Raw genomic sequence first — 19,865 nt, 5'->3', positions numbered from 1 at the left:
TTATAAAAAATATCAGTGGCTCCACATTATAGTTTATACATTCACTGAACAAGTTAAAAGAAAATGCCTAGATCAATCCTGGGAGGAGAAACAAATCCCTTTGGGATTACATTAAAAACAGTAGTAAGAATGAAGTGCGAAACATAGTTGCTTTAGTGATCCCTTGTGAATAAACTAGCAGGTGAAAGCTGAAATATTATTTTAATAAAATAAACTCTCACTGGCTTTAGCTAGCTAGTGTACCGCGCTAACTGGAAAATGTTAGCATACTAACATTCTAAATTACATCCCCTAAATTACAAATAATATTTGTTCAAATGTACACAACTCACCTAAATGTTTAAAGTTTTAATATATACAATTTTTTCAAACTGCAAAACCAAATGGTTTAACAAGTTTGATAAAAATAAGCCTACCCTAGCATAGTACAGCTCTAGCTGCTGTCTTTAACTCCAGTTGTATTCATTGTGTTTAATGTTGAGCTGCTTTCAAATGCACAAAGAAAACACACTTGTATATGTAATTTATTAGTTTGGCAACCAGACTTTTCTATGTTTAGTCTAACAGTCTTTCCTTGTGTACTAGTGAGCATGCTAGCATTTAACTCACAGACTGCTAATCACAGTTTTGCCAAAAAATGATATCACCATATCTTTATTAATTTTTCAACACAACCAAACACTTGAGTTGCAAACAACAACAGCATATCGCTTGTCTCCAGTGAGATTATGTTTGTAGTCTTCAAATGTTATTCTCATTTAGGACTAGAAATCATATTTATTTTGACCTGTAAATACTACAACATGGCTGAAATGAAGGGATATGACATTTTAAAACTTAACGAGTACTGTTAAAGAGTACTAGTTAAAAGTCACTAAAATGTAGCACTTGAAATTCTTGGATAAATTGCTGAAGAAATTTTAAATCTCATTAAAGCATTAATAAATAACATCTAACAAAAAAAAGGCCAGCATGCAAAGCTACTAAATTACTTGGGGTAAACTAATTCAAGCTGCGGCTACATACAGTGCATCAGGCATTTCACAAGTCTATTCCTGATGTGTTATTTGGCAACATAAGATCTGTACAGAATGAGGATAAGCATACATATTCTTTTATACAAAACAAACATGCTGTAAAACTGGAGAACATGAATCTGTGGTCCATCATTTCACCCCAAACCAGTTCATAGGAACGTCCTTTCAACAAAACAATCAGGAAATGCAATTTGCTTCATAGTGTAACAGTGTGGGAGAGGTCAAGTGTTTCCACGTTGACCTCGAAGCATCTGTACAGCTCCAGTGGACTGTCTCCAGTAATGCCAGTCAGCTTATCAACCAGTCACAGCGTCTCTTTTGATTTTTTTCCCCCACGGTCTCTTGAGTCAGTTAATAAGCTGTCAAATCTCCGTCAGCATGATCTTGAAGGCGTCTGCGTAGCTCTCGATGCTGAGGATGAAGGTGTCTTCGTTGGAGTAGTGCTCAATGATGTTATCGTCCATGTTCACCAGGATCCTGCCGCAAAAACAGCAAAAGTTTGATTTCGTGTGCAAAAAGTTCAAGCTCCAAGTTAGTTTTCTCTTCCTTTTCTTTGTCTCACTCACCCTTTCTTACTTTTCTTGTACACCTTGGCTATCCTCTCTGTGGGCACGCCGTATTTCTCTGATATCTACCGATGAGACAAAAAAAACAGAAAAGAAGCAAAAATAAAAAAGCAGCTTATGAACAGGCGCTCGGGCTGCAAACAAACTGTGCCTTTGACATTAGTTCCCACGTACAAACAGAGAGGCATCACTCACAGCATCCATCAGGCCTCTGAGCGTGGGAGACTTCAGCATCAGAGCGTCGAACACCTCGTCTGTCTCCTTTCTGACATACAGCAGCACTGCAGACAAGAGGGAGGAGAGCAGGTCACCTTTTACTTTATATACATAATAATGTGCCTATGATTGGAGCGCACAGAGGGAAGCACTTAGAGGTATTGTGGTTGTCACATTCATAAAACTAATCAGCAACCATTTATAAATCCTTTTACTGCTTTTCATCTGATGTCAACAGTCCTTCGGGGTCACACAAACACATTTTGTTTTTGTGACATTTTACAGACTAAATAAGCGATCGGAAAACTGAAAAATGCAGTTTCATAACAGCCGGGAGGCTGCAAAAGGAGGTGGTGTGACTCAGTGAACCTTGCAAGGAATGAACTTTCAGTCTCACAGAAGAAGAAGTGCTTGGAAGAAATGGAAACGTAAGCATCTGTGAAGCTCCAGAACAGCTGCTAAATGTACCTCTATCTGCTAACTTACAGAAGATTACCCAGCAAGACAAATCATAGATGCTTCTGAGAACGGTTTCATGTCGCTTATCCAAATAATCAGTTAAATCAAAATGATTGAATTGTTATTAAGCGTAAATAGTGCTGCTTGTAGTACGTATGATGGAAAATATCTGGATGGAAAAGGATCTGGGCACGGTGTATCCCTTTCTCGGGCCTGATTTGTTATAAATTGCATCGTTAATCATTAGAAATGTCAAGCTCTCTTGCGTATTTCCCTGCTCTCCTTCCTGGACTTTGTCATTTCTGGAAGGTCACTTAAAGAAGACAGAAGAGATGACGTCCAGGTGTAGGAGAAGGCGGCCGCGCTCGTACCTCTCTTGTGCGTCTCCTCTTTGATCTGCTTGTGAGGAGACGGGCACAGATCTTCATCTGACGACCTGAACATCCTCTTCACCACCACACTCCTGTAAACACAGAACAGCGTCAGGTCAAGCGCAAGCACGTCTTCTTTTTTCCATTGCGGTGATGTGCACTTCCCCTGCCTGAGGCGGCTATCTTCAACTGCTTTCATTTGCATGCCTTATATTTGTATGAAAACAGGAGCTTCGTGTTGACGCGTACTCACCCTTCTCTCTCTATCTCCTCTGTGTTGAAGGTAAACACCTGAAAAGGAAGCGTTAGGTATTAGTGGTAGAAATATTATGGAAACATAAAAACAGGCAGAAATAAATCTAAAAGTCTTTGGAATTTTCTATATTTCTGCACATATACGATTTACATGGCTCCTAAAAAAACAGTTAAACCAATGAGATGAGAATATTTTGCTCGGTTGTTTTTGGAGAAACTTCTTGAGTAGTAGAGATTTCTGTGGGGATATGTATGTGAACCTTCTAGGATGGCTTCCTACCTCTGACCTCTGACCAAGGAACTCCTAAACCCTGCAAAAGGTCCTCTGTGAAGAAGGAAGACTTTTACAATGGCAGAGGTCGCTGGGGAAGTTAAGAAGCTGCCCAGTAGCAAGGGAACAGGTTTGGATGAGATTCTAAAGGCAACAACTGGTGAACCATCTGGTTCTTATATAGCTTTTCTAAAGTCAAAGGACTTTACACAACCTGCTCATTCACACAAGCCCTTCTTCTATCTAGGATTCACACAGATTCATATTCCGATGGATGCATCAGACTGAAGCAACCAGGGATCTAAACCACCAGCCTTCCAGTTAACGGATGACCTGCTCTACCTCCTGAGCTACAGCCACCCCAAATGATTTTCATGTGCATGGAGGCTGGGCCGGCCCACTTCCTGCAAGGCCAGGGGCCGTAACACTACTATACAGGGTGGCGTATCTTAGAGTAAATTTTAAAATCCATGCTGAATGAAAAGTTTTACGTGCAAATGTGTAATGTGTCCCATTCCACACACAGCATATGTCCATACAATAGTCAAACTCGTCTCATGCAAGTATGTCTGGAGTCACGGCTGCTGTTCTGCTTCCCCAGCAAAGAGTACGTGTTTTGATCGTTACTGGTTAAATGGCTGAGGAATGAAAGCAGGTTCATTTTATTCTTCTTTGATTGTATAATTTATAATTATAATTTGCTGCTATAATTCAAAATTCATTGTTTCATCCTTCTGTGCACAGATGCGGCAAAATATCGAAGAATGATGTTGAATTCTTGCGTGTTTGGATTCAGTGTTTTCATTTCTCCAAACATAATGCGTCTTATTTATACCCTTAAACTTTATTTTGGGCTCCTCTGGCCAAGAGCAGATGGACAGCAGTAGCGTTGTCTTGTAGCCTTCCTGTGCACACCTTTGTTTTTCAGTCTTGTGCTACAGCTGTTACACATCTGGAGTGATTTTTATGAATCCACCGAGTCTTTATTTGTGTCTGACTGTAGACTGATGGAGTTAAAACTCTTCAGAGACGCTTCTGTAACCTTATCCAGCCGTATGAGCAACAACAACCCTTTTTCATAGGTCTTGTTTGCTCATGCCACCTCCTACACCTCCTCCACAATATTATAAGGATCAGACTTTGATCCTTGCTCGCTAAAACATGGTTTCACTCCACGCCCGATTCTCATTTCACCTGCTAATCCTCAAGGTTCACATACTTTCACCACTCACAGATAATATTAATGACTGAACATTTTCATATATTTTCATCTCTTTTGTTTAATTCTGCCAAAGACAGACTCGAGGTAAGCTTCCTCTCAGCCTGTAGGCTCTGCAGGCGCGCCATTATTTGTTCCTTTTATCCAGTTTTCTTAATAGGTCTTTGTTTATCCCATTGTGTTTCCCCCTTCATGTTGCCACCTACTGAGTTGAGGCTCTCTTTATCTACTCTTAGAACGTGTGTGAAATTCAGATATTTTGGGTTACATTTTTGCAAAAATACAAAGTTTGCTTTTTTTCTTTAAAAAAAGAAGAAGAAGAAGAGGTGACCTACCTGTCCGGCTCTCTGCAGGTTTCCAAAGTGAACATCGGGGATGAAGAGCACAGGCTGGGCATCCAAGTCAGTCATGGTCTTGAAATAGGTGGTGTCGGACTTCTTGGTGACACTTATCACCCCGACGCCTCCGTCTTTCCCTGGAGATAAGTCCAAATGAAAAAAGCAGAATATGAATAGCAACAATTATTATAGATAGATATAGATATATTCACAGTGATTTGCAAGCCTCAAATTGAACCCTGGAGCTATAATTTTCTCTGATTATTTTTTCATTTTCATTGAAAACTAAATTATTTCTCACGTGGCTCGTACCTTTCGACTTCTTGCGTAACAGTTTTCTCTCCTCGTCCCTTATTTTCCTCTCAGCTCCCTGGAAACAAAAAGAAAAGAGACATCAGTTTGTGTATACGAACAAGCCTCAGAAAAAAAATACATCTGTGTGTGTAAGCTTCATTTTGTGCAGAGGATGCATAAGCTGACCACTAGAGGGAGGACTGATGTCATGATATAACTGCCTCACTGCAGCTACCTGTCTGAATATTTTACAGTGAGTCCGCCTCTTACTGGTAACTCCCAGCAGCTCAGAACACACAAGTAACTTCAACTTAATGACTTTGCGTCAATGCCACATGAACTGAGACAAAACCAGACAGCAGTTAAACTCACAGTAGCGTATTTCTGTTCAAGCTTCTGAGCTTAGTTCACTGTTCGAGCTGTTATGTAATCTGTACAGAAAATGAGGGCACAAACTTCATTTATAGTCCTTTAAACTACAACTTCTTAAAGTCACGCATTTTAGGCGCCTTTAACTATTAAAGAAACAGCTCACAACAAAGATTAATGAGTTTTTTAAAAGTAAACAGGCCACAGTTCATGAAAAGAGTTTTTTTCAGGGTATTTATTGTCACCCTGAGTAACACAAGGCAAGTGCATTTTTATATCCATTGTATTCAAGAGAAGGCAGACACCTGATATCTCCATAACTGGGCAACTCACACCAAAACAATCTAGATGGACAAAAACAGCATTATAGGCCAGAGATTAAACATGCACATGTGTGATTGGAGTGGACTGTCCCTTTAAAATCTCTCCTGAGAAATTAATGAGTCAAGAAAATAAGAATAATCAAACTTACTAAACAAATAGGGCGCATTTGGTTTTGGCTAAAGGACTCCATATATAACGAAATACAGAAGAAGCGGTATATCACCTTGTCACAGAAGACCTTGATCTGTGAGTAGGCCCTGTGCAGCGGCCTGTTGCTGCGGTTGTTGTAGCTGTAAGTGTCGATCTGGATCATCAGAGGAAGACCCTTCACCCCCTTCTGAGACGAGAAGTCTGTGCTCAGGCAGTTCACCGTGATGAAGATCTTCAGGGACACAGAACAAGGAAGGAGAGGTGGAAATGTTAAAATACTTTAACTCTGCAATTTCGGAATAAAAATACACTCACTCCTCACTTTGTTAGATACGCTGCTCTTTAACACAAATATCCAAATGGCCAATCACATTGCAGCAACTCAGTTCATTTATGCATGCAGACATGGTCAAGACAACCAGCATCAGACAGGTGTCAGACAGTATTTCAGAAATGGATTTACTGGGATTTTCCCACACAATCATCTCTAGGCTTGACAGGATGGCATCACTAACTCAAATAACTATCTTTACAACCAAGGTATGCAGAAGAGCATCTCTGAATGGGCTACAGCAGCAGAAGACCACACTGGGTGACACTTCTGTCAGCTGAGAACACAAAATTCATCAAGGATGACCAAAATTATCTTCTGGAAGATTGGAAGAATGTACCTATCTTCTAATTGCTGCTTCCAGAAGGATAACACTTAAAATCTTAGATCACCCCAATGAGTTCAGATGTACTCTGATGGCCTCCACAGCCATCACATCTCAATCCAACAGAGCACCTTTGGGATGTTGTGAAATGACAGATTCACATCATGGACGTGCAGCCAGCAAACGTGCAGCAACTGTGTGATGCTATCATTTCAATATGAATCTAAATCTCTGAGGAATGTTTCCAGCCCCTTGTAGAGTCTGTCCATATTTAAGTCCCAAAGCGAGCCAGTATGTTTTAATTTTCAAACTCAAATGTTCGGTATACATAGAGAACATTTGAGTTTGAAACACCTTTAGTTAGCCAGTGGGAGCCTTTTCCCCCCTTTTTTGACAGACACTTGGCTGTTAAGTGTCTGACAAACAAAATTCCTTTCACCTGTGATGTGTTTTCTTCTCAGCAGATAAAAATCAAAAGTACAGAGATAACAGATCAGCGAGAAACTGTTTTCTTTTTCATGTGGTGGTGTTCCCATCATTTAGAAAGAAAAACTCTGTTATGTTTCTGCTTTTCTTGTTCGTCAAGCCTCGGCACACATCGCCATCAATCTTTGGTCTGTGTTATAAATGCGCACTACAACAAAAGCCAAGGAGGTTGGTCATTAACTTGAACCATAAAAACTCCATTAGCCACAGCAGCCAAGAGGAAAGCCTGTGGAGAAGAGGCAGGGTCAATGCTAAAGTGCCATTCTTTTATTATTCTCTGCTCTGCAGTACTTCTCTCACTTTTATTTTCTCTGATTTGTGCTTCTGTGAATTTTGATACTCTTTTCTATTAAACACCAAAGCTACAACTGTTAACTGCACCACCCGTTTATGAATACATGACAGCAAGGTGAGCTGCTAAAAAGAAAAGAAAAAAATTGATAAAGATCGAGTAACTGTTTCTCAACAGCACCCTGTTGGAAGACTACCAGCTTAAATCCTTGAGATGACTCAATTCCACTCATGTACTTTAGTGATATGTGGGAAGATTACTCGGCCTCATAAAATGAAAATAAAATATTACATGGGAACTTATGCTGTGCACTCTATCTGGTTTCTACTTATGATGCAATACAAAACTCCATTACCAGTTTAAAATACTAAATAAATTATTATCAAATACTGCTTTACTGTTTTAAAGACGCAAGGTGTCTTTAGGTTTCGGTGCCGTGACCCACAGGCATTAGAAGATAGTGAAACAGGTATGTTACTCTCAACTCATTACAAGGTGGTTCTTGCAAACAACCTTGGGTGTCACTGGGCAGGCATCATTTTTCAGTCTGCAGGGATAATGGTGTAAAGAACCATATTGTAACCCAAACCACAATCTCTTCTTAAATCTAACCAAGGAGTTTTTGCTATCTGCACCTAACCTGTGACTAAAAGCAAAGGTTAAACTGAATGGAAACAAATAGAAACAAATCTCTCAAAACTGGGACAAAAACTGCTGACAGAACTGTGACTTCTGAATACAGCTCAATAAAAGAAGGACGATAACTCTTAATATTTCATATTTTCCACTGCTGATGAGTCAAATCAACAATGTCAAAGGACATGCTGACACTATACAGGGCCCACTATTTAAACATTGCATCTGCAAGCCACTTTGCAACCCACCACCACCCAAGCCCCTCCTTCTTCTGCTGTGTCTGATGTCGCAACTGTTGTTCTGGGTTTTGCAGCTGTTTTGGTCTCTTTAGGCTTTACACAAAAGAACAGTACAACAGTTGTAATCTTCTCTTGACTAAAGTGGCCCCTGATATAAGTTTTTCTTCAAATAAAAAGGACTTAAAGCAGGAACCTCCGTTCCAGCCGTGTACACCATATCATTTGCGCTTTACTCTGAAAATAGTTCTATTGTGTTTAATTGAGGCTCAGCCTCTGGGTGTTGTGTTCCTCTTTATTGCCTTACATCTTATTCATTTTACAGGTAGTGTTTTTCAGCTTGCTATCAGGCATAAAAAAGGCGTGTAAAAACATATCATGGAAGTGAAAAACACGCTGTCTCTTTAAAGTCCTCCTGGTTTTCTTTTAGTCCTGACAGAGAAGAGCAAATACACTGAACTAGCAGGGCAGTACACCTGTTTCCGTGGTTGAACATGCATATGTTCGGGCTCAATAGTCGCGCAGATTCAGAGAGGCAAAAAGAGTGACAGAAGGAAAGAAACACAGAAAAAGATGAAAAGACAGAGCAAATATTTATCCAGAGAAGTGAGCTTGCATTTTCTCCAGCACTGTCTTTGTCCCCAGGCTGCTATTACAATGAAAGAGGCACACAACACGGAGTGATTCACACAGTCGCTGGTGCTCACACAGAAATGAGGGCAAAACAAACAACAGAGGGTGGGGACGGAGACTGGTGTGTGTGTTGGCCCTTGGGGGCACTCTAGAGTTCAAACACCGGCGGGGCTCCGTTTAAGGAGTGGCCACAAAGGAGGACAAACAGAGCAAAGCTACGCAACACTGCCCGGCAGTTTTATGACGTGCAGTCAAAACCACTCTGATCATAGCGGCAGAAACCATTTACTAATGTTTTAGGAATCAATCGTCGATTTCAAAATGAGCGCAAGAGCGTTAGTGATGCCTACGGGTCAGGCAGGTGCTTGCATCACATTCGAAAGTGCTCTTGTTTGCCAACAACTGAATCAGCTCAAAAAACCTGTCCCACTGCTTTTTCTTATTTTCAACACGCCTCCAGCAAGAGTAAATACTATGGAGTAGTTTCTGGGAAAACTACAATGGCATCTATTTCCTACACACACACACACGCACAGCGGTAATAAATTTTTACCTTGGCCTCTTCGTTCACATCCCAGGTGAAGGAGATGGCGTTGTAGGCGATTTCTTCAATGTTGCTGATCGTGTTGAAGCTCTCCTTGTAATCAGCTGTGGGGACACATGGGGACATGGTTGATTTCAAGTATGAGTTCCTCAGCAAACAGTCATACCGCCCCTCAAACCGGTCAATAAAAGCAGGTAGCTATTGTTGTTTAAGATAAGCAATGAAATGACACGCTTCACTTTTGTGAGATAAAGCCTTATCTGCAAGAGCAAACAGAGTCTCGGGCTTCAAAGGCAGCAGGAGGAAACACAGAAGACTATTGGCCTCAGAGGACCACATTAAAAGCCAGTCAGATGACTGCAGATTCATATTGTTGACCTCAGACCTACAAACAGGATGGACTTGCAGGGCTGTGGTATGCTGGCATAATGACTCATATGTGGCCTGGGATTTTATTTCAATGTAAAGAGTGAATCATGACTATCATTACTGTAAGAATGAATTTACATCTGTCTAGTTTAGCAAAGAGATTTCATGCTTCCCTTCATTTTGAGGATTTAGACTGTAAAACTGTGGAGAGATTTGTGCTCATGTGGCCCATCGTTATTCGGAAGGAACGCCACAAATATGCAGATAATGAAGAACGCATTGCCTGTCGTGGAATTTTTTGCCACTAAGTAAAGTGTAAAATGGCGCCATCCATCATCTCCAAGAAATAGCCTTGGAATAAAAATCTTCATGTGGGAGGATGAGATCCAATTGTGATCTAGGGCGAACTGCTCAGTTCAATGCCCCCCGCCCTCTTCTGTCAGTGACTGCTCATCTCCTCCCTCAACCTAACCACCGTTACAGCAATACTTCCTGCTTTCTGAACAGGTGCACAAAGCTGCAAGGCGAGCAGCAACATGCCCATCTGCTAACAGCCCACTTTAAATAGGCCCATTCAAATGATCCATTCTGTGACGCTGCCCAGGGGCATGACGGATCCAGCCTCATCCTCACTAACCCCCACGACTCGCTATTCACCTCAGATCACCGAATACCTTCGAGTTACAGCCTGCACGTGGCCTGAGCTAGCTGTAGCTGCAGCGACGGTGGCCACCGTCCTCGATCGCTAGCCTGGTTTGTCAGCATGATCTTTAATGAATGTATACTTGTAGAAAGATGAGCGTGTCCGTGTGCAGATAATATCTCTCATCTTTCTGTTGATGCATGATAACTATCTTTGTATCATATATGCACACCTATAACAGAAACTCATTACACTAGCAAATGCCAAACAGGGTGTCAAAGAAATGCAGGCTGAAAAAGCTGCCACACTTCCTCCAAACAGACACACACATGTAATTACATGAAACCAGCAGTAAAATACTTTTAATCTCCAAGTAATCATGTTAAGATTTGAAACACCTTTTTCAGCAGCAAAGAGACAGAATTCAAGTTCTTGCAATTATCTGAAGACTATTTATGTATGTGGATTATAAAATGTGTCATAAACTCTTACTTGCATTTTGCAATGTGACAGTTAATGCTTAACTGTGTTTTCCTATGTGTCTGTGAATGGGCCAGAAAAGCAGACAGCTACATTTGGTGCACCTGGGCAAAGCAGTCCTGGATGACAGAAACTCTTATGTTGGCTCATTAACACCTAAATTAGCATGCTTTTCCTTTAGTTTGCCTCTTTTTTATTTAAGCTTTGTGGCTCATCTCTCGTTTCATTCAGTTATAACAATCTCTTATTTTATTGTCGTCCGCTGTGTGATCATTTCTGCACTCATCATGGACTGGGAACTCGTCTAGACAAAGTGGGGTCCTATCCAGGATCTGAACCCTGAGCCCTCTTGGAAACTGAGGTTTTATCTTCTATGATTGCCTGGGTGCCCTGTCACAGCAGTAGCACAGTGGCTCTAGATCCCTTTAGAAGTACAGTTCAGCATTTTGAGAAATGTTTTGATTAGAGGCCTCATATCACTTTCAAATCCGTGGTCACAGTCAGGAAACAGGAGGCTCTGTTTATCATCGAGACTACTATACTTTCCCTCTGTCCTGAATACACAGTAATCCAAACAAACAAGACTAAAAGTCAATAATGGATCTTCCACAGGGCTTTAGGAAAACATTTAATGCCAAGATACTGGATCCTGAGTTGGCCCATGTGAATCCTAGAAAGTGCTTTGAGTATCAGTTGCTGCCTCTGCAAGCTGCTTTGCAACCCATCCTCCATCCTAGCTCCTTGTCCCCATGCTATATCCAACTTGCTGTGTATACTTTTATCTCGGAAATGAGATGTCACTCCTGACCTTTGTGGGTCCAGACTTTATTTTGCTCTTGAGCTCCATGTGTATTTGCGACACATTAAATAAGCAAGCCACAAATACATAGCAGTGGGAGCACAGATTTCTAGTGTTACAGTTTTACTAATGTTAACGTGCATTAGGATTGTGAAGTTGGAGTTGCTGGGGTTTCTCTAACTTCCTGAGTTGAAAATCTGACTTGAGGGGTGTTCCAGTTGAAAATTCTGATTTGGAAGTTGAGATTTCCCACTTCAAATTGAATTCAACTGTAGCTGCAACCTTCGAATCTTCTTTGTAAAGTAAAGTTTTTAACCCAAGCATTTCAGGAGGAAGCTTGCATGTCATTACGTAATAAAAAGGAAGGTGGATGTAAAGGAAAAAAGGTTATTTATTCCACACAAAACTGGCAACTACAAAACAAGCCTCCAGTTGAACTCTTGGTTATATGTTTATCTTACTATTATACCTTAAACAACTGTCAGAAAACTGTTGCTCCACGTCGTGCTTACTTGCCTAACTTAATCTGGGCATGCCGGCCCAATCACACAAACCAACAACAGAACAGATTCACAAATCCAGGGAGAAAAAAATGGAGCACAACAATTACAAAATCAGCTTAAAAAATCAAGAACAGACATTACAAATGCTACAAGTTAAAGCTCATAACATATTATTTAAATGTGACTCGATATATTCAAGCTAAATATTGGCCTGAATTCTCTACGACTACAATAGCAGCATTAATCATATATCTTTTGTCCCTGATTAGAGCCTTCGTTCACTAAAGCGGTCCTGACAGAACTGTCTTTGAAAATGTTCAGTTCTTCCAGCGGATCTACCCATCCGAGAGCAAACTGACCAATATTTTCTTGACTAAAAACGAAAGAAGTCCAAAATGTTAATGGGTTTGGCAACCTCGGGATCGTCTATCCCGGCAGATGTAAAGATGTGTGTGAATTGTAGGCTGATTGGGACTTGTCTCGGGTTGTATAAATATAAGAATTAAGATGAAGATCTAAACTGGGGAAGAATTACTTCCAACAGACCACGACCAGCTAAGGTAACAGTGTGGCTAGCATTCCTCTCCCTGTCCCGACAAGCTGCGTATGTCTGTGTGTGCGTCTCCCATCGAATTCTCCCACATACCTCGACATCTCCGCTCTCCGAGCAGGCCCTAGCTTGTCAAAAGGCAAACCGCCTACATGCTTCTCACACACACTCATTCAACAAGGCGTAGAAAAAGACGGTTCAAATTCAAATGCATCAACCGAAAATCGACGGCAGACAAAAGGTCAAAAGTGTGACGATTACGAGTCTTCAGATGAGAACTCGTTTACCCGTGGGAAACGCTGTGAGACGGAGTTTCACAACTTCAAGTTGAACCCTGCTTTGGATTATTGTTTTTCTCTCTTTTCACAATTTAGTATTCTGCTCAGTCTCCCAGGTAATGTGAAAGAGATTAGAGGATTTAAGTGGTGGGTCTCAGACATACGTAGACATTAGGAGACTCAGGTGTGTGTGTGTGTGTGCGACGGCCCAGCCTCTTGTCTGATGGTGGGCAGCTGTACGGCCACAGACAGACATCTGGGTGGAGGCTTGTTTGTTCTCAGTTTAGCAATACTGTGTTTATTGGTTAAGCACATTCCAGCATAAATGTGTCATCTTGTCCTTTGCTTCGTGTGTTTTCATTCACTCATCTGTTCAACATGGGAAGGAACATGAAGAAAAAAAGATGGAGGGAGGCAGTGAAAACCTCACCGATGTCCAGGACTCGCTGTTTGGCCGTGTGCTGCCGGGAGTGCCAGTACTTCCAGTATTTAAGCTGCTCGTCTCGGTTCTTATCCTCACTGAACACCACCATGATCACACTCTGAGGAGGGAGACGAGACAGAAAACAAAAAGTTAACACGACTTACGAGTCAGACAACACCAGTCCGATCTGACATTCATTTTCTTATTACAGCTTGGCTTTTATTTGTAACTTTGGACTCAGATTATTTCCAGAGATTTGCATCAATATAACAACAAAAAGGGGATGATCACCTCAAACTTTACCCAAGTTTTAATTAACTCTGTCTGAGTGATTAGGGTTAGCTGTTTCCTGCTTATCCTAGCCAAAACGCTCACATCATAATGGCCAAGCTATGAAAAAAAAACATTCTATGAAGTTAAAGGCACATGTTTTGCTATTTCACAACTTCATACTGGACTCTATCTTAATCTGAGAGTTTATCTGGACTCTCCATCTGCAGCCAGAGCCGGGCCTTGAGATGACTACATTAGCGATAATTCTCTTATTGACACCACAAAGAGAAAATAGCAGAAAATCCGCTTTAAAAGTGAACATTTGGAGGAGCTTGAAGCCTTTTAGCTCACGGGGATTACTCCTGCATATGGTGACCTCATTTGGGAGTTTGGAAATGTGTAATACGATCAGCAGCCAATCACATAAAACAAGGAAAAGAACAACAGATTCCCCTTAATTTCTTACCTTTGTGTTTGCTCTGTTTTTGATCTCCACATACTCTTCTGGGCAGTATCCGATTCATAACATCTGAGTTTATATTTTTTTATTTGAGCAATTTTACTTGCTACAGGTCATAATGCCGAAACAGCGAGATTAAAGACGAATGTGGAGAGAAGACATGACAGACATGCTCACCCGGACTTTACTGATGGGGTGTCGGAGGCGCTTGTTGGCGCTGAGCTCGTTGAGCGTCACAGCGTAGAACTGGCCTTTGTTCAGGTAGGTCATCGGCCCTTCGCCCTGCTTCTGACGCAGCGAGCGCGTGGCGTCCAGCGTGTACTGGAAGCTGTCGCTGTACACACAAACACATGGAGAGCCCCGTGACTGGAAATGACAATAGCGCCGAAAGGCTCTTCTGGTTACAAAATGGTCTGCATGTGAACATTTACGCCACAGCCACTGTGATAGCAGGTGGGCTCGAGTCACTTACATTCCCCCCTGATGAAATAAGAAGTCATCTGTGGCTAGAGAGGAAGGCGAGTGGTACTTCTGTTGAAAATGCACAAAAACACAGAAAAAGAGGAAATTATTCAATAAAAAGGCACATTTTAGAGGAACTGCTCAAACAATGCTGCAGGTGGAAAGACATGAAGGTCCTGGTCAGCTGGAGACCTCTGAGCTACAGGGAGCACATCAGATGGCCAAATGTAGTGAGCCTTTAACCTCTGAGTGATTCATATTTACACATTTATCAGTCTCTGTCCAGCATACAGTTACAAATCATCAGCATCTGACATTTCAGTCCTCTCGTGTTACATTTCCTGTTTTAGTGCCTGCTTTATTTCTCTTCCCGGCATGCCTTCTAGCACCTCATCATTCATGCAGCGGTGGTTTATAGGATTATAATAACAACACAGCAAAAAGAAGAAAAGAAGCAGACCTGATCCTGTCATTGCATTGCATTCTGGTCTACTGAGTAGCTTTGGGCAGTTGATATATTCACTGATTATCTTGTAGATTTTGGCTTTTACTGGCATCAACAGCACAAAAACTACAATGCGCCACAAGTTTAACACCAACAGCGTGCTTTTTTTGTTCAGTGTTCCCTTAAAAAGAAGCCAATTCTATGTTTATCTTCATCAGTGTCTGTTCATGTCACACTCTTTCCATTCTCACCGCGTCTCGTTCCTCTTCGTACGGACTGTCAGGCGGGCTCTGCTCGTCGTCTTTGGCGTATGAGTTGTGACTGACCGTGGTCACCTCATACGGACTCTGTTCGTAGATCACCCGCGCCGAGTCTTCTCCTTCCACCCTGTAGTGAGACCCTCCTCCTGGCATGAAGACGGGCGCGTATACCTCGGCCTTCACCACGGCAACAGCCGGAGAGCCTCCGTCCCCCGACTCCGTCGAGCCACTGAACTGCTCCCGCTTGGCCTCCTGGTGCTCGGTGTTCAGGGACAGGTTGACGGGGACGGACTTGAGAACCTGAACGCGGTTGTCCACCGTCTCCACCTCACTTTGGCTGCTGGGGTTGTTCTGCAACATCGGCCTGGTTAAAAACATGGAATTAATAGGATTACATGTATTTCCTTGTGAAACGCACAAACTATTAGATAGTAAAATTATTGGGTGAGCTACATCTGGAGGTAAATATCTGCTGCTCTCTTTACGGCCTCAACAAAAAATAATAAAATAAAAAAACTAATCATAACTAGCCCTAAAACTGATGTTCGTTTTTGTAAAAGAAAGGTTCCCTGTGGTGTCTTTTGTGACCTTTAGTAGCACTGTGGGTTTGAGTTTGATATACGCTAAAGGAACAAATGGAATAAAACAGGTAAAACATGCATTCACTATAAATAGATATCTGTATATGAATATGCAAAATCTGTCTGCAGGAGGCAAAAGCTTTGGCACTACAGGAAGCTTTTTGGTTTATGAACAATCAGGTTTTGGTTGCATGCAGGTAAAAAGCCTGCATGGAGGGCATAAAAGGCTAAGCATTTGATGAACTGCGATCTCAAGACCATTGATTATTATCTGATGATGTTTAATGCAGATTTTTGTAATTTATATGAATACACAGCAGTGACTTAGCCGATTCCCAGAAAAATCACATTGCGACTGTATTTTGTGCTTCTTTGCTGTTTTTTTTAACTTCAGGGGGTCGCTTTTTGGCTTAACTCTAATAAACATGGTTACAGAGGGTTAATGCAGGTCTTTAAAAAAATCCCTTTTTCATATTTTAAGATGTAAAAATGCGTTCACCACTAAAATACAACACATGCAAGTTTATGTAGAAGAAGAAAACTCCAATGAAAAGCTGCTTTCATTTAAAGGTTAGCACTAATTTGCAAGTCAGCGTTGAAGAGCTGAAAAATAATAATAAAATAAATGTAATGATGCTTTCAGGCACAGTTTCTAAACACTCACGCAGCATGTTGTCTAAATGGAAATGAGGCGATGTTTCCCTTTTTACAGATCAGTAAGTAGATAACAGCAGAGCAGGAGCGTATTATATCATCACATCTTTTGTATTCTTCTTTTTTCTTCAGGGAGCGGGAGCCTTTCATTGGCTTCAGTCCAGTCTGGGCTTCTTTCTTTCAGTATCAGTGCTTGGAGTGAAACAAGACTCACTGATCTCTGATATTTTCACACGTTCATGCTCATGGTGTTTGTCTCATATCACTGCGACCTTAGATTAGATGACTTGCTACTAATGTAACGGAAAGCAATTTTTGAAGAAATGGCCTTTCGTATTAAACAGTTTTCATCTTTTTAACTTTCTACTTTTATTGCACTGAGCGCCCTTGTTTGTTTCCACCTGCTGCTGGAAACGTCGACCACCGTGTTGGGCATATTTTCATGGTGTTTCGAGCAAGACGAGTGTTCACTGACCTCTTCTCCTGTTCCTCTGTAATTTCAGTGGCTTTGGAAAGTTGCAGAAGTCTCTTGTCTTTGGGCACCTACAGGGAAAAGGAGGACAGTCGAGTCACTCTCGGTCAGCCCTATAAGGGAGCTGTGACCTGTCACCTGTTTACGTCAGACCTCTGTGCTGTGTAATGTTTCAGTCGGTTCAGTTAAAACAGTTGTCATTGTGATCTGAATTCATTTATTTGACAAATTTAAATAGAAAGGAAATGTCCAAAATATGTTAATTAATATGCTGCTACATTTTAATTAAAAAAAGAGGGGAGGAGCCTCTGATTGGCTGCCCCTCACAAACAAAAACCTCTGATCAGCAGGTGAGTGGCTGAGATGGCCATATTGGGGATATCTGATCTCAGTGACATCATAAACGTCAAGCAGTAGAAAAACTGTCTAAAACAGAGTGTTTAGAGCTTTCAGACAGGGCGTACTTGCACACACACCGAGTTCATTATCACTTTTGCTATGTTGAATGTTTCATTAATGGTACAGATGCATGAAAGAATCAAAGGCGAAGGACAACAGATGCTCTTTATGAGGGATTTGGGCACCTTGTAGTAGTCGTAGAGCAGACCCAGGGCGTTGGCACTGTCCTCGTCTCCGTTGATGCTCATCATCGCCTTGGTGGCGGCTGTCAGCGGGTTCTCCAGGTATGACCGCCACGCCTCATCCTCGCTGGTGTACGCCCTCCTCTCGTTGGGGACCACCACTACCAGACGTTTGCTTGAGAAGCACAGGGATTTAAACACTGTTTTAAACATGTACAGTTTTTTTTGGTAGGCGATCAAAAAAACATGACAACTGTTATTTTCCAGGCTGAACTGTGATGGATGAACTGATTAGCTAGAGCAGCGTTCACGCCTGTCTGTTTTTCTGTGTGTGTTTTCCTCTTTGCTCTTTAGGCTCACTTAAGATCAGATCAGAGACCAGTTAAATACACACAGTGTTGCCACAACATCTCTCTGAGCTCAGCCAATCACAGGGAAGGCTCTGAATGTGGCAACTTGCACAATGAAATGCTCCTGTCATGTCTGACAGTGGCCATTTTTCATTTGGCTAAAATGTTTGTGGCTTCAACACACTTCTTGACATTTACACAGGAAATATTAATGAGGATTTTTTCTTTCATGCATCTCTGTGTAAGTGTATGAAAGATCCGCTTTCACTATTTGACATTCGTCCCTCCTCCGACCAGTGATGCAAACCTTTATACAGAAAATAAAGGGCTAACTGCAAAAGAGAAGCTCCACTGTGTCTTCCTTATATTGTATCACACAAAAACGCACGATGGCATGCTTTCTTTACCCGGCTGCAAATAAATAATGCTCCTGCCTTTGGATCGAGCTTGTATTGTGAAAGAGGGTCGCCGTAAAACAGACGTCTGAGCGATGTTTAGGAGTTTTGGAGCTTTAATCTGCTGGGTTTGAGTAAATGTTAACGCTGTGTGTCAAAATAGAGGCAGACACCTGCTGCTTCCACTGATGCGGGAGACAGCAGCTCTGCAGGGAGACTGGAAAATCAACTACTGGCAGCCACACTTTGACAGCCATATTTGTTGCAACATATACTTTTAATAATGATGATAATGGATGAAATAATAATTGATTATCGTGTAAGGAATGATCTAGGTAAATGAAATAAGGCATAAGATTATTATTAATGCAGTTAATCCCTGTTATAACACTATTAGAAACTATGAAATTTTACAATTTAAATTACACTGGATTTGGAGAAAGCAGGACACCTGTAACATCTGGTCTGCATTATCAATATTATTATCATTGTTAATGAAAAAATAACAATTTTTATTTTTATTTTTCAAGAGCAAAGTCCTTCCGACTCTATTAAAATTTTAGCGCTGCAGTCCAAAGGTTGATTTCTTTAAAAATTGTTAATAAATAAAGGAGTTTGTATATCCCGTTAGAAAACAACAGAAGAGGCCAGCAGGCTTTACAAACTATTCCCATTCACAGGCAGATCCAACACGCTCTCTAGGCCTTAAATAGGAGGAGGGAGGGAAACGATGCAATGATATCCAAAAGCAGCACAAAAAAGTATATTTTTAATTAAATTGTTAAAAAAAAAAACAGTCCTTGCACCCTGAAGGTTTTCCCCATTAGTCAAAAATGGCGAATTCACCTCTAATGAAATCCACGGCGCCAAGCTTGTCAGCTTCTCCTCCAGGCCCCAGAACAGCTTCATATCTGTCATAAACAGTCCAAACGGAGCGAAACCGGTACGCGAGCCCCATTTTACACCCCCCCCTTATTTCTTTTTCTTTTTTTAAAAAAGTGTGTGTGTCCTAAACAAAGGTAATCCCGGGTTTAAAGCAGCTTCGTTTTAATAACAGACTCAAAAGAAAACACTTGAACAACTTTCTCCCCCCCGCATGTAGAAATCAGCAAAGATCCTCTCCTCTGGCTCGATCACTTACTTGTCTGTCTCCTGTGACATATTTAGCTTCCTCTACGATTCTTCCTTGTGAAACTGGACTTTCAAGTCGGAGCAGGTAATAGAGTGAGAGTGAGTTGCCAGAAGTTGGGCTACAGGTAAGTCGACTTTTTCTCGCCCCGCTTCTTTTCTCCCTGCCCCTCTCTCCCTCTCTCCTCTCTCTCTCTCCCTGTGTTTGTGTTTGGCTTGCCTCTCCTCCGCTCCTTCCACCTGGGCAGGTAAGGCAGCAGCCAATCCCTCTGCGTCTCTCTCGCTCACTTTACACGTAGATTAAGGTGACAAACACCAGCGTGTCATACTGCGGCGCATTGCGATATTTGCCTTGACTCTCTTTTAATGGCAGCCGGTCAACTTTGTGGCTCTGAATTCTTTCACA

At 41.6% G+C, this 19,865-nt stretch overlaps 1 protein-coding gene across 2 annotated transcripts; it reads right to left on the bottom strand.

The window, feature by feature from the left end:
* Nucleotides 1-506: 506 nt before the first annotated feature.
* On the bottom strand, nt 507-19,833 carry grhl2b (grainyhead-like transcription factor 2b). Of its 2 annotated transcripts, none has more exons than XM_005478467.4 (16): nt 19,473-19,833; nt 17,590-17,761; nt 17,009-17,076; nt 15,290-15,662; nt 14,604-14,662; nt 14,309-14,465; nt 13,405-13,516; nt 9,362-9,456; nt 5,943-6,101; nt 5,045-5,102; nt 4,730-4,869; nt 2,903-2,940; nt 2,650-2,741; nt 1,799-1,884; nt 1,604-1,668; nt 507-1,514 (listed from the first exon to the last, which is right to left on the bottom strand). In XM_005478467.4, exons 1-16 carry the CDS (start codon nt 19,490-19,492, stop codon nt 1,400-1,402), a joined length of 1,809 nt encoding a protein of 602 aa, XP_005478524.1. In that variant the 5' UTR covers nt 19,493-19,833; the 3' UTR covers nt 507-1,399. The 2 variants fall into 2 exon arrangements, with proteins under 2 accessions (XP_005478524.1, XP_013126152.1); XM_013270698.2 differs by lacking the exon at nt 19,473-19,833 and adding an exon at nt 19,178-19,464.
* Between the last annotated feature and the right edge of the window lie 32 nt (nt 19,834-19,865).

The sequence above is a fragment of the Oreochromis niloticus genome, linkage group LG22 (genome assembly GCF_001858045.2).
Source record: "Oreochromis niloticus isolate F11D_XX linkage group LG22, O_niloticus_UMD_NMBU, whole genome shotgun sequence".
Lineage (NCBI taxonomy): Eukaryota > Metazoa > Chordata > Actinopteri > Cichliformes > Cichlidae > Oreochromis > Oreochromis niloticus.
This window is presented reverse-complemented; position numbering and strand designations above follow the sequence as displayed.

What these genes read in the sequence shown, in the direction of transcription:
- grhl2b (XM_005478467.4), bottom strand. Translation starts at nt 19,492, where the DNA reads ATGTCACAGGAGACAGACAA. An exon ending in ATGTGAACGAAGAGGCCAAG is followed by an intron (nt 6,102 to 9,361) that starts GTAAAAATTTAT and finishes GTGTCCCTGAAG; the next exon opens with ATCTTCATCACGGTGAACTG. An exon ending in TCAGAGGCCTGATGGATGCT is followed by an intron (nt 1,669 to 1,798) that starts GTGAGTGATGCC and finishes TCTCATCGGTAG; the next exon opens with ATATCAGAGAAATACGGCGT.